The 15,635-nt window shown below is 38.9% G+C and overlaps 1 protein-coding gene across 1 annotated transcript; it reads right to left on the reverse strand.

Moving 5' to 3' along the window:
- Positions 1-84: 84 nt before the first annotated feature.
- On the reverse strand, positions 85-4,669 carry LOC126824111 (PAXIP1-associated glutamate-rich protein 1). Its single transcript, XM_050553309.1, has 4 exons — positions 4,612-4,669; positions 3,418-3,781; positions 2,816-2,895; positions 85-2,001 (listed from the first exon to the last, which is right to left on the reverse strand). Exons 2-4 carry the CDS (start codon positions 3,711-3,713, stop codon positions 1,628-1,630), a joined length of 750 nt encoding a protein of 249 aa, XP_050409266.1. The 5' UTR covers positions 3,714-3,781; positions 4,612-4,669; the 3' UTR covers positions 85-1,627.
- Between the last annotated feature and the right edge of the window lie 10,966 nt (positions 4,670-15,635).

The raw sequence follows: 15,635 nt of genomic DNA on the forward strand, positions 1-15,635 counted from the left end.
TTCAGCTCTAGGATATAGAATATCCAGTGATATAGGATCCGTTGAAGACAATGGTTTGATGGATTATTATTATAAGGCCAGTCAAATCAAGGAAAGCTTTAATGAGCATTTATACAATTAAAAATAGATTAAAATGAGAAATAAAAAATTGTTAATATGTACAATATGATAATGAATAGAACTAATTATACAAAAACTGTATTATACCTCTAATATTAAAGATACATTAGCTAAGAGTTTAATAAAGAGTTGGCCATTCTTGATATAATAATTCAAAAATAGATGATATAAAAAGATAATGTTGAAATTTTCAGTCAAATTACTTTGTTCTGAACAGAATTGTCACTGTTGGAAGTTTGAACTAGAAATAGGCATCAATTGTGTCTGCACCGTCTATGAGAATTGGCGATCATTTGATTGACAGGCGATAACGCCACTCACATATGGCTATGGCAGCCTCGTTTGGCAGGCCTTTCATCACTAGTTTCCGGTAATGACATCAGCGACTAACGGTAAACGTTAGCTTGGTCCGCCATTTATTGATTTAATTTTAAATGGACGACTGTTTAAATCCACACTGTATCCAAGCCATCCGTGGGTCTACAGTGTTGATTTTGGGCTTGTTATGTAAATAAAGTTCTAATTAATAATTTCTATAACATCTGAAGCCTAAATAAATGAAATGGGGTTTAACGTCCTACTCCTATACTGGGCTAATGAAGACGGGCATACATGTACGCCATGTTATATTGAATTCCAACTGCCAAGGGATTTTTTACATGCATTCCAATGTATACACCGAAGGACTAGACAGCTGTCCTTGTCAGGCCATCCGTTCTGCACCATTGACAAGGGGAAACCACGTCGGAAAATCCAGATGAACTTTCTCGGCCAATGCAGGGATCGAACACACGACCTCCATATACCATGGAGGTTACAAATAAGGCTGGGCAATACTGGGTGAAAAAAAAATTGTCATAACATTTGAACAAATATTACAATAGTTTCTGATTTGTCATTATTGGTTGTCTAATAAAAATTATTTACTCCTATAATTAATTATTAATAACTCCAATGTTAATTATACCAATTATCAGTGGTCTCACTAATCCTTCATATGCACCTTGCCTTTGATCATGTTGTTTTCATGCCTTTGATCTTGTTGTTGTCATGCATGGTTTCTGATTTGTTGTTATTGCTTGTCTATATATAATTGCCCTACACATTTGTTACTGTGCTTGCTTGAAAATGTTGAGAGAATACTCTTTGAAACGTCGCCTAAATAAATCAGTAATTGTTATTCGATAAGTATGTGTTATAGTTTATAACCCACAGGTTAGTGGAGTAGAACGGAAGGATACCGAGGATGGGCAATATTCTGATCTGGAAAACATCTGATTGGCTCAAGTCATGCAGCAAGTCATGGAGCTAGGGAGCATCTTCTTCAGGGCATTTGGGGAGGTCGGGAATTACCACCCACCAAGTTAAGGGTAGGTAACTCCAGAATTCCAGATAGATGAACTGTCAGTACAGAAATGACGCCACCCCCCAACTGGCCTAATGTCCTCTCCGCCCAGCCAGTGGCATCCTCAGCTGGACTGAGATAGACAGGACCATGAAGTTAATGTCACGTTGTATCCATGGTTACTACAGATGATGGTGTAGTTGTTGTGGTGTCTGCAGGGTTTACATCCGATGAAGAAGACATTGCGGGATATGGCCCAGCTGATGTTGATACGGCCAGAGTATTGTTCTCCTTAGCAGACATACTTGTTACGCTACCACTAGATGTGGCTGGTTGTGTGGGACGAAAGGGTGTGCTTAGTCCTGGTTGTCCAGCCATACTTCTTGCTGGGCTTCTAGCTGGACTTCCAGACGGTGAACGTCCGTGACCGTACACTCTTCTGGCCTCGCGATCGGCATCTCGTTGTCTTTTCATATCATTTAGTACTTTATCCATTCTAGCTACTTTCTTTATTGACCGTGGAGTTTTCGAACTACCTGGAAAAGAAAATCACAAATTAGTTTCATAATATACGAACACAAAACTTTGGTAATCAGTCTTTGACGTAACAAATGAATTGAGGCTTAATCATGTTACAAATCAAAATGAAATGGGGTTTAATGTCCTACTCCAGCTGGGCTGCATGTTCCTGAAGCAACAACTGCTAGTTTTACAACATCTGGACGTTGCTAGATTACTTCACATTTCCGGAACTTATAAGTGCATTATCTACAGACACGTGAACAGTAGTGTCCAAATATATCCAATCAGAGGTTGTGACACGGAAACCATGACATTGAATGAACCTTGAACTTTGCAACTCGATTATCACATATAGACATTTTAGCTTAAAAGCGCAAGACTTGGTATTCGGGACGATCAAGGACTTTGATAGGCTCACACGCTGGGCTTGTACCCAATCGAAATATGCAAGGCCTTGATAAGATGTTTGTAGTTAAAGCGAGATCAAGCCTTCTATTGAAGATGGCTGGGCTGATGAATATGGGCATATGTGCTATGAGGGAAATTTTGACATTTATATCAAATTCCAATCAAGGCAAACAAGTATAAGGAACTATTTTTTGAAATCAACTATATTATAAATAGCACATAACATCCAACATATAGTAACAACAAAACACATACTTATGGAAAACAGCTACTAGTGTATTTAAGGCGATGTTTCGTAGAGTATGTAGTATACATATAGTAATTTTCATCTACTAAGTCATATATTTCAACTATGGCCCACAAATTCAAATTTGAAACAGGGTTGTTATACAATCATTGGAAATACCTCTTGTTAATTACCTGGTGTTCTTCTTGGTGTTATTACTGTAGATACAGAAGAATCCATATCATCAAAATCAAATTCACTCGGAGCAACAGGCCTGGAAAATTACAACATACATTAAAACAAATACGACGACATGGTGATACATTGTAGGTTTTTTTAAAAAAACTATATTCCATTCAATAAGAATAAAGAGAGAGAGAGATAAAGAAATGGGGTTTAACATCCACTCAACACAAACTAGGTCATTTCGGGACTAACATGGTTCAATTTTATATCAATAATTCCCTTGAGCATAGGGGTATTTAGCAGTGGTAGGAAACCGGAGAAAATCCACGATGATGGACAGACGACCCTACTCCTTCCGTTTTATTTCAATAATTCGCTTGCCTGTAAAGGTCTCTAGCAGTGGTAGGAAACTGGAAGACCTTGAGTAAACCCACGAGGTTGGACAGGCGACCCTGCTCCTTGCCACGTACAACCAGGGAATCGAAACCAAGCCAGCTGACTCAATGACAGACCTTATGATACAACGTACACATGCTAACTATTCGGCTATCCAACACCCCGCCAAAACGCAAATAAATAAATTTTATCTTCCTAACAAGATATGACTAACTTTTTCTCTTCTTCTTTTGGCTGCTCATCTAAAACTTCTTTTTCTGGAATTTTTTCTTCTGTGGCGTCCTCTTTCTTGTCCGTATCGGGTGGGCGTCGTCCTGGACACTGCCATCTTAATTCTATATATCTGTCTTTTTCTAGTTTCTCAAAGAGACTGATGACATCTTCGGGTTTCGGTTGCCACACCCCCTTTCTTACTTGTGTAGGGTTGTACTTTTCATCATCACTACAGTCAATACACCAATCACTGTCTTCTGTCTTTTTATCCTCACCAGAATTACCAATAATTGGCATTCTCACTGATTTTTATTTTTTACAGAGTCTGTCTGCAGATTAATAATGGTAGTAGTATGAAGGAGAACCTGAAAAATGTGTATAAAAACATTAAAACTTCTGAGATTTTGAATCACTTGCAAACTAAAATGTTTAATCACTAAAAGGAGAGAGAACTGAAATGAAATAGGTTTTAAGGTCGTACCATTCTGCTCCTATATATATATAGTCCTATATTGGGCTAATTAAGATGGGCATACGCTATACAGTGTGCTATGAGGGAAATTTTGCCAGGGCAGTGGCGCGCGAGAGAGAAATGGGATTTAATGTGTCCACTTGACTAACATATGGTTAAATTATTATTTGAAAAATTAGCTTGTGCGTAGGGGTCTTTAGCAGTGGGAGAAAACCCACGGGGTTGAACAGGAGACCCTATAGTCCTTGTCACATACAACCGGGAAATCGAAACCACGCCAGTTGACTCAATGAAAGGACAATATCTATAGATCACATGTATATATTATACTGTTTTTATTTTTTGTAACAAAATAAGTTTATTTTCTTTGAAATCACATAAATTAAAAAGGATATGATACAGGTAACAATAATAATAATAATAATTAAAAAAAACATCCTTTGCATCATAAATCAATGTCACCAAGTAACATTTTGTTAAAAATACATTATCCAAACGAAGTAAGTCAATAATTTCTGACTCTTTTATTCAAGTGGGCTAATCCCTGGGGTAATCCTATCCGATCATTCAGGACGCTTGTCTAAAGCGCGATAGAAGCCGGTCGGATTCATAATCAGAATAGGCCTACAGAACTTTACGTGTTATTGGTCGATTCTGTGACTTATTCTGTGCACTAAAAAAAAAGCATTCCTTCAACTAAACTATGTGCAGACGAAAACTTACAAAATCTAACAAAAAATCTAACAATACAGCTCATTATCCCGCCATGTTGAAATGGGAGGTAACTCTTATGAAGCATGACTAGTACAACTTTTGGACAAGGATTGGAACTGGTGAATTATTGATGGATCGACGAGTGAAGCGAGGTGTAAAGTACTCAAGGAATTTGTGTTGCAATTCTTCTCTATATAATCAATCTAATATCCCTGATAACTGACTGTGTAGTCAAATCTTGTTTTACCGAAAGTCAATTTTTTTTATTGATCGGCAATGACTTTCGAAGTAGGCTACGTTCTTCCGCCGTGGTTTAATTCCTCTTGTCAGTGATGCAGGACGGTGGGCCTGACAAGGCCAGCTGTCTAGTCGTTCGGATGGGACGCAAAACTGAGATCCCGTGTATACATTTGCACGTAAAAGATCCCTTGGCAGTTGGAATTCGATATAAGAGTAGGCCATAGTGCCACTGCCCGGGCAAAATTTCCCTCATTGCAGACTGTATGGCGTCTGCCCGTGTTCATTAGCCCAGCCCAGTCGGAGCAGAACAGTAGGACGTTAAACCCCATTTCATTTCATATCAAAGTACGAAACATCTAGAATCGATAATCCTATGAATTTTTTTGATTCTATGTGTAGATAGCCAGTGTAGGCCTAACCTTGAGAGAGATTAATTAACAGTGTAGGAATGCTATTTCAGGGAATGTAGCCTATTATTATCAATTTCACATGTTTTTTATCTGGGAAATCAAACAAATGTTGTTGCGTTATCATTTAAAACAGAGTTCAAGGTAGTCAATCTGAGTTTCGTGCATTGTAAATACCCTTTAGATTCCTCGGTCGATTGTTTGTATATGTCACGTATTAGTATGTTTATTTCTCCATTCAAGGAGCTAAACCCCGGACAAAATATAATATTCGAAATTGAACATACATTATGCAAGAGGTAAATCTGCCACTTGTAGGTCTTTCTTTAGGCCTGAAATGTTATCTAAATTATTAATTAGACATTAATTAACTTATCCAGAGCATAATCCACTCTTGATGACATCGCTAGCCTGCGATATTTACTGGATTATGATCCCATTTGCAGTTCGACTTCCATTCATAATTTAATCATGAAATGGATGATCGAGATTATGTTTTTTTTATCACACAGACTTTAGTAATGATGAACGAGGCTAGGTCAAAATTTCAATGGCTTAATTCTCGGGACATAGTGGATCAATTTGACTGAAATTTTCAGCAAATTGCCTTTACATTATCTCGATTTTAACTATCTCCCATAATGTATCTTTAAAATAAAATGAAATGAAATGGGGTTTAACGTCCTACTGTCTGCTCCGACTGTGCTAATAAAGACGGACATACGTCATACAGTGTGCTATGAGGAAATTTTGCCCGCGTCACTATGGCCTACTCTTATATCGAATTCCAACTGCCAAGAGATCTTTTACGTGCATATTCGAAATTAAAAACATGAATTAGAATTCAATATTTGTCCGTTTCGATCAATATTGATGTTGTTATCTTGCCGTTGAAATATGGGATTCTAATATCCAATATTAAGACAACGAGGAAGTAATTAAAAATTGCCTGATTCACAAACGGAAAAATAATGATCGAAAAACACGTAGAATGGACTAAGTAGGCACAAACGACCGCCGTTCAATTTGAACTGTTCGCGTATTTCACCGAACATAATAACTTTTTATAAATTACAATAATATTTTTGAAAATTGAATGTATATCAATTTATATACACACATATTACACTTGCAGGCGCTTTTAGACCCGGGGGTTGGATGGCCGAATGGTTAGCTCGTGCGCGTTGTAACATAAGGTCTGTCATTGAGCCAACTGGCGTGGTTTCGATCCCCCGGCTAGCGTCGCCTGTTCAAACCCGTGGGTTTTCTCCGGGTTCTCCAGTTTCCTCCAACTACTAAAGACCCCCTCACGCAAGCGAATTATTGAAATAAAATTCAACCATATTGTAGTCCTGAAATGACCTATTTTGTGTCGAGTGGACTTTAAACACCCCCCCCCTGCCTTTAGACCCAATTCCACCTATACATTAAGCACAGAAAGAATAGGAATCATCTAGTAATTAAATTTGGGTGAAAGTCAACGAAACAGTTCGAAAATAGTACACAGGGCCTTCAGAGGTCTGTAAATGGGACGATCACAGAACCACGCAGTATAGGTCATTTCTGTTCCCGCGCACGTGACTGATATCGGTTTATCTAATCTAAAATCTGCAAAACTTTAAAAATAAGAAGAGTTTAAGAATAAAGGGAATAGCTCACGTACCACATACAAACAAACAACATGGCGAGTGGAAGGACATTCATTTTCAATATTTTTATACTTTCGGTGTCACTGTCGACGATTTCATCAGAGTCAGTTCATATATATGTGAGTCCAAGCGGCCTTGATACGAATAATGGGTAAGTCGATTTAACTTTTAAAAGCCACTCACGGTCAGATATAAATATTAAGGCCACTTGCAGATTTCGTCACGAAATGTAAACAGGGTTAGGGCATGTGATTGTTGTCGAGGATTGTGGGGTAGGGTAAGGATTAGGGATTGGGCTAGCCCAATTTAGATCTCGTGACTTTGACGAAATGAAATGAAATGGGGTGTAACGTCCTACTGCTCTTCTCCGACTGGCGACCTTGACGAAATCTGCAGGTGGCCTTAATATTCAGATCTAACCGGTCACTCCCAAGTAACACAATTTTGTGCAGAGTATCAGTGGTGCAGGACGAATAACCGGGCAAGGACGAATATCGTTCTGATAACTGATGGGTCGAAAAGCGGAGGTCCTGTGTACACGTTGGCGTTGACGTAAGCAAATAACCGGACAAGGAAGAATATTCTGATCACTAATGGGTCGAAAAGCGGAGGTCCCGTGTACACGTTGGCGTTGACGTTGACGTAAGCAAACCCTAGCAGTTGGAATTCGACGACGAGTAGGCGGAAACCCACACTGTATTTCGTCTGTCCGTCTTTATTAGCTCGGTGGTCAGATAAAAGTTTGACTTTTTACAAAAATATGTTACGCAGCTGGTTCGAATTACTGAAACTTTTCAGATACCGATTACTCATATGGTAATTACACTATCAGTCTCTAATTTGCACCAGTTTCAGAATAAAATGGTGCTAAAGCGCCGTCAGACTGGAATGGCGTCCTTACTGCGCTGCTGCGACCGTACGGTGACCAGAAAATGCACAAGGTCGCCGGTAAACGTGAACACAACACGAGAAAATGTCCCCAAAAATTACAAACTTGAAAAAAGTCGCCTTCTCACAGCTTTCCAGGTCAGATCGCAGAACATTGCCGTTGAACATGCTCAAAACAAACGCCGTGATTCGGCGGTCATTGGCGACCACGGAGATCACAACACGATCGATATCTGGCGTTTCTATCACGCTTTTACCACGCTAATGACGATCTCGGCGAGCCTCTGTTACCATTTCCCGTCGCCGTAGCAGCGCAGAAAGGACGCCATTCCGGTCTGACTTGGATATAAGGTTTTTGAACGAATAGGTTATATTTATAGCACTTCTTTCGTGAGTTAACAGGTTTAAACATCGAGGCCGTAGGCTGCGATGTTAAACCTGTTAACGAATGAAGCGTGCTATAAATGACTTGTAACATTGACACCTGCTCAACATGCTTGTTGTTATTGCACAGAAAACCAACCCCACTTCTCTTTATGATTTCTACTAAAACTAATGTAAACCAGCAAAAGTGTGCAATAACATTGAACATGTCTAGTTATTGCACTGTTAAGCTCCACCCAATCTACTAGAGAGAAAACAATCTGCTTATTCAACGAAAACAACAAAGGAAGATTTCCCGTCCATGTTACAAAGTATTTTAGTGAAGTTTGAACATGATTGAGTTATTTTTAGCTATTGTATTAGACACCACGGTTAGGTCTAACTTTAAGTAGTTTAACATTTAACGTTCAGTCCCAATCAACAAAATTAACAAAATTATATACAGAGTATCAGTGGTGCAGGACGGATGACCTGACAAGGAGAAGTGTCCTGTTGTTCAGATAGGGCCGTGTATACGTTGGCATTATCGTAAAAAAACAATTTAAAGTTGCATTTCGATGAGAAGAGTACCCGACGATTTTATTCATGCCGGGAGGGGGGGGGGGGGCTTTCATTCCTACTGCAACGACATCAATGTACTAAGGGGCATACGCCCGGTGTAGCACCATGGGCCGTTTGTCAGACGTGGAGAACGGTCAGCGCTAAACCCGGTTGCCACATCCGACATGCATCGTTTCTTAATATTGCTACATATTCTGGAACAGCCCATGATCGTCTAGTATTGTCTCTGGCCGCATTTGGTTCTTGTTTTCTTCTTAGGACTTCACTTTAAATATTGTGTATTTATTCTGCCACTCATTCAGTTACACACAGTAACAACAATACCACATTTCGTTTCCACATTTTATATTAAGCACTGCTACATAGGTTACAAAGTTAAATCATAATAAAGTCATTCTCTCTAACACGCTCTCATGCAGACTCGGGGAGTCTGCTGATGGAAATTTCTACATCTTCTCGCTACGAGAACTACATGGCTGTCTACCCTAGAACGCACATTCTATTAATTATATATTCTCAGGTTCACACCCATTAATTATTCTATTGGCCAATTATTATGTAATTAATCATGTGATTGGTCACTCTTGCCAAATATGAATAATTATTATGTAATTAATCATGTGATTGGCCACTCTTGCCAAATATGAAATGGTAACTTTCCTACCACGTGGATTTCAAACAATAACAATTTATCCTTGAAAAATTCAAATGACCATCATGTTTACTAAACTATAGCTGCGTTAACGTATCTAAACAACCAACATACTTTCTCTATTTTTGGTTATGAAGTTAGAATCAATAATTTGATAGATAACGTTATTGTTCCAGCCATCATATTTCTCTATTCTTTGTCTTTAGACCTCATGTCTTGTTATTGTCACAATATTCATAAACAATTTTAATTTGCGTTTCAGAATTGAACGTATACCTAAGCTAATATTTTGGCAATGGAGAATAATTAATCAAAACCATAATATTATTTTACATAGATGTTTCAAAGCACAAATTCTTTCCCTCCATATTACTACATCGGGTGTGTGCGTGAGAAAGTTCCTTGGTATTTTTATTTTTTATTCTTTAGTCCGAGGGCAGGGAACGGAAAAACGCACATTGTCAGTACACGAATACTTTGATGTCACCAGACGTTTCTATATTTGTTTTTAATTTCTTTTCAATTTTAAATCATTTTATAAAATAGCACGGAGAACGCTAGATCGGAGACGGTCCTGTGCATTTTATGACGTTAGGGTAAGGGTTAGAGTTAGGGCTAGCCCTGTCTACATCTCGAGACCTTGACGAAATCTGCAGGTCCTAGCCCTTACCTTAACCCTTATCCTAACCCACAATCCACATATGACGTCATATTTTGTTATAAATAGTGTGTATATAACCTGTTTACTTTGTATGGTTACTTTATAGCAGTTCGGGGGGGGGGGGGGGCGAATGGTTAGCACTTGTGCGCTGTATCATACGGTCTGTTATTGAGTCAACTGGCGTAGTTTCGAATCCCCGGTTGTACGTGACAAGGAGTAGGGGTGCCTGTCCAACCTCGTGGGTTTTCTCCGGGTCCTCCGGTTTCCCCCCATCCCCCCACTGCAAAGACCCCTACGCACAAGCGAATTATTAGAATAAAATGTTAGTCCCGAAATGACCTAGTTTGTGTCGAGTGGACGTCTACCCCCCCCCCCCCTCTCCCCCCCCCCCTCTCTCTCTCTCTCTCTGTTTATCATATGTTTTTTTTATTTCTTGTGCGAGAAGAGGGGTGATATTTAAAATAAAATATTGTTTACAAAAGAAAAAGGCACAGTCCTTCGTATGTCCACGTAAAATAATCTCGTATTATAGGCACTGCAACGCCACGACTTGAAATCCGGTCAATGATCTTCCCCGTATTAAGAAATTAATTTTTATTATATGTATTTATTAGCTTGGTAAACATCACAAGTAAATACAAAATAGCCTCGGTCATTATGTGTATTTGTTAGCTTGGCAAAACATCACAAGTAAATACAAAATAGCCTCGGTCATTATGTGTATTTGTTAAGTTGATCAGCATCTTTTACTAAATACCAGTAGTATACTAGTCTCGGTTATTGTGTGTATTTGTTAGATTGGTAAACATCGATCATTACTAAATACCAACAGTATAATAGTCTCGATTATTTTATCATCCAGACTTTCAGCAACACATCCTTTGAAGAGCCTACAGAAAGCAACAGATAAACTAGATGACAGTGGTATCAAAGGAAAAGGTAAAGATACTCTAGCTTACACAAGTCACAATTCTATGGAATACAATTACTGCTTATTACTGAACGATGTTTCAACTAGGCTTCTCTGTATATTCCAGTTCAATTACTAAATGCCATTGAAACAAGCTTCTAGTTTGATACTTCTTCTTCTTCTTCTTCTTCCCCAACTTCACATATTCAGCTAAAGCAAGCACACATTCGTTTCTCTGGGTGATCGATGAGATCAATAAATGACTTAAACATAGCTGTTAACCCCTTTTCTCTATCATTCTCATCCTCTTTAACGTCACCCTCCTCATCCTCCTCCTCCTCCTCTTCACCATCAGCATCATCATCATGAGCATACCCCTCCTCATCATCATCATCATCATCACCACCACTACCCCCACCACCACCACCATCATCATCATCATCAGCAGCAGCAGCAGCATCAGCATCCAGCCTCCTCCTCCTCCTCATCATCATCAAATAAACAGTCCACAAAGAGTCGACTTGGAAATGATTTAATATATAACTATGGTATATTAAAAGTAATATTGTATATTGTAGATGTATATATTGAGTTGATGCGAGGTTATCACGATTTGAGTTCAACTTTATTATTTAAACATGGTTATACAGCACCAGTCACCATCAGATCTTACCAACACCAGGAGGTTCATGTGGTAAGTCAAACCACCGACACGGGTGGGTTGGGTGGCCGATCAGATAGTCGGTCATTAAATCAAGTGCCGTGGCTTCGATTCCCCGCTTGTGCGTGAGAAGTAGTAGGGTCGCCTGTCCAACTTTGTGGGTTTTCTTCGGATCCTCCGTTTTCCTCCAATGGCTAAAAATCCCTCCACGCAAGCGAAATATTGAAAACAATTTGGGATATCCCAAGGAACTTTCTCTGTCAGCACACACCTACCTCTTACATTTTAAAAACATTTGGTTGATATAATTGTCTTTTTGCCTTGCTTCTAGACTGGAGGAAAAAGGATACAGTCTAATCTATTCACCAAGTTGACTGATGCAAACATCTTGAAGAGGATACCACACGAAGCACATGATAAGGTAGGTGGAGTTCTTTTTGTCAATGCTTCTGATTACTATGTACTGTTACTCCAGGGTTCTTTTACGTTCATGCCAATGAGTACCCGGGGCCTCGATTTTTCGTCCCATCCGAACGACTATACAGGCAAGGGGGAACCACGGCGGAAATTCTCGAGGAACTATCTCGACCAACGCCAAGACCAAACACGGGACCTCCAGGTTAGCTAAGCCACCATGGTTCCATAACTATCCGGATAACATCTCTCTGTTAGTTCATTGGTGTGTCGTGCTGTCTTTACTTCCCGTGTTACCTTATTTTTGTCAGTTCCTAACAGAAATATCTGATTTGACCAATGCCATCGACCCTATTGGATTGATTCTATTACACGAATTACAGGAATGACGATCCTTTACTTACTTCCGATATTCCATAGGTTCGACAAATCCACCTTCCGGATGCTGGTGTAACAGATTATGGAACGATGTCGCCCTATGGATTTTATGTACATAGAACAGCTCCACTAGAAGTATTTATAAACGGACAGCCTCTACACTTGGCTGAGTGGCCTAATAAGGTATGTCAACACAGAAATTGTCGAGGTTTGGTTCGAGCATAAGTTTGCCCAATATTGCACACATAAGTTTGCCCAATATTGCACACATAAGTTTGCCCAATATTGCACACACAAGTTTGCCCAATATTGCACACATAAGCACATTAAGGAATTACTGTACACTCCATTAAAGATACATTGTGGGAGATTATATAAAGAGCTGGCAGTTCTCATATAATAGTTAAAAACTAGATAATGTAAAGAGAATATGCTGAAAATTTCAGTCAAATTGATCCATTCTGAACCGAGAATTTAGCGATTGAATTTTAAGCCTAGCCTCGATTATCATTACTAAAGCCGGTACGATAAAAATAAAAACATAGTCTCGTTGTCCCATTTCAAGATTAATTCATGAATTAAAGATGAGCAGACTATCCGATCCTAATCCAATAAATAACACAGACTGACGATGACATCGAGCGTTGATTATGGTAGGGATGCGTAAATTAACGTGTAATTAATAATTTACATAACATTTCAGGCCTAAAGATTTAGCTCTTGCATAATTTATGGTTAATGTTTAGTCTCTATTATCCAGACACATATTCTACTAATATTTCTTTGAAGACTAGGAGGTTATGGGTGTCCAACACTAATTAATTTTAGCACAGGACATTGGTGGCTCATGATCGGAATCGAAGAATGGCACTTGTTACTATATATTGGGAAGGAATAGCGTCTAGGCAAATGTTATATCATAAAACACAATATCACATGTTAATCCCAAAAGTATTTGCTTTACAAATAGTTTGCGTTTCTAATAGTCTATATATTGGACAGATATTGATCCACGTTTTATTATACGCCCACATTTTTATGTGGACGTATATTGTCATTTCCCCTGTCCGCCCGGGCGTCCGCCCGTCTGTCCGTCCACAATTTGTTTGTGGACAATCTACAGATCACAATTTTGACGAAACTTGAAATATAAGTTTATCTCCCAAAGATCTCGGCTGCTTTCGATATTGGCATGTATCGGATCGAAACTTCATAGATTATGGCCCCTGATTGTACGAAAAATCACGTTTTTAGCTTGTGGACCCTATAGAGGTAACTATTTCTATCCGATTTAAAAAACCATTCGAATATATCACTGTTACACCCTAATGATGGTTGAGTTAGAATTTCGTGCAAATCGGACCAAACCTGCCGGACAAAATAGCCGCCTCGAGTACGCAAATAGTGTAAATATATGGTATATCAAAATGTAGACATTCTAGAGGTTCCTTTCGATATTGGCGCATGTCGGATATTCACTTCCTGAATTATGGCCCTGGATTGTACGAAAAATTGCGTTTTTAGCTTGTGTAAAAGTATGAAATACCAAGGTTGTGGGCTCCCTAGAAGTCGCAATTTTTATCCGATATCGATAAAACCTAAAATATATCTTTATGTCCCAAACATCTCAGTCCGTTTCGATATTCACGCATTTCAAACTATAACTTTCTGGATTATGGTCCCTGATTGTACGAAAAATCTTTTTTTAACTTGTTCTCTATCCATCTCTTGCAAAATGTGGGCGTATATATATCTTAGCTTACAACCGCTGCTTTTATTTTACAGAATTTTATCAACATAGACAAAGTCCCAGATGGTCGTGCCAGTAAACGGTTTACCTATGAGAATTCATCACGTGACTCTCGATGGGTTGGAGAGAAGGAACCCTGGGTTTATGGATACTGGTTGGTTTTCATTTCTACTTCATTAAATTGATTCAGTAATTAAACTGGACGATACAGGTCACATAAACAGTACACAGTTTTTATGGGAAACAATCACTAGTTTTATTCTAAAAGCACGACGTTTCGACAAGTATCCTCTTATCGTTATCAAGCAAAATGACATTTAGTTGTTGTTGTTAGTTAGTTGTACTTTACGTCCGCTACATTTAGTAAACTTGAGCTCAATATATATGAGATTCATATTGAAACCATTTCCATAGATTAAATAACAGTGACAAAAGAAGCTAAAGGATAATGGATTTTTAACAAAAACGACAAACACCACAAGTTAAATTAGCTTACTGAATAGATAATTCAGAATGAGTTATTCTACTCACAATTCGATGGAATACAATTACTGAACAACATAAAGACTAGAGAGAGAGAGAGAGAGAGAGAGAGAGAGAGAGAGGTTTAACGTCCACTCGCGCAAACTAGGTCATTTTGGGACTAACATATGGTTTAATTTTATTTCAATAATTCACTTGCGCATAGAGGTTGGACAGGCGACCCTACTCCTCGTCACGTAAAAAAGACTAGAGAAGCCTATTGGAAACGTTGCTCATTCATAAGCAGTACTTGAACTGGAATATACAGGTCACACTTCTATGGAATACGATTACTGCTTATTACTGAGCGACGTTTCGACTGGTTCCTAGGTTCCCAACCTCTGGTCGCAAAGCACTTTTTGTGGAATCGTGGGTGACGACTTTGAGTCTTTTGAAAAAAAAACCTATGTTTTCATGAAAAGCATATAAATCTCTGATCTATACACCTCTTGCCTCATGAACAGAACACAGTTTTTATGGGAAACAATCACATAGTTTATTCTAAAAGCACGACGTTTCGACAAGTATCCTCTTATCGTTATCATGCACCATGACTTTATTGATGGTACCATTAGTAGATTCTTACCACATGTTCTTAAATTGCGAGAAGGACAGTAATACCACTCGAACGACTGCAACCTGCATCACTGACATGAGAATCCAGGGGAACTTTCTCGCCCAACCCCGAGCGTAAATGAAATAAAATGAAATGGTTTAACGTTCTATGTTCTGCTCCGAACTGGGCTAATGAAAACGGCCATACGTCATACAGTGTGCTATGAGGGAAATTTTCCCCGAACAGCGGCACTACGGCCTACTCTTATATCGAATTTCAACTGTCAAGGGATCTTTTACGTGCACGCTAATGTGTACACGGGACCTCGGTTTTTTTGTCGCATCCGAACGACTAGACAGCCCTTGTCAAGCCCTATGTCCTGCATCACTGACAGCGGCAC

This window comes from Patella vulgata, chromosome 6 (assembly GCF_932274485.2).
Source record: "Patella vulgata chromosome 6, xgPatVulg1.2, whole genome shotgun sequence".
Classification (NCBI taxonomy): domain Eukaryota; kingdom Metazoa; phylum Mollusca; class Gastropoda; family Patellidae; genus Patella; species Patella vulgata.

Coding starts and splice junctions, on each gene's coding strand:
- LOC126824111 (XM_050553309.1), bottom strand. CDS start 3,713: ATGCCAATTATTGGTAATTCTGGTGAGGATAAAAAGACAGAAGACAGT. Junction 2,896..3,417: donor CCAAAAGAAGAAGAGAAAAA/GTTAGTCATATC, acceptor GTAATTTTCCAG/GCCTGTTGCTCCGAGTGAAT. Junction 2,002..2,815: donor AACACCAAGAAGAACACCAG/GTAATTAACAAG, acceptor TTTCTTTTCCAG/GTAGTTCGAAAACTCCACGG.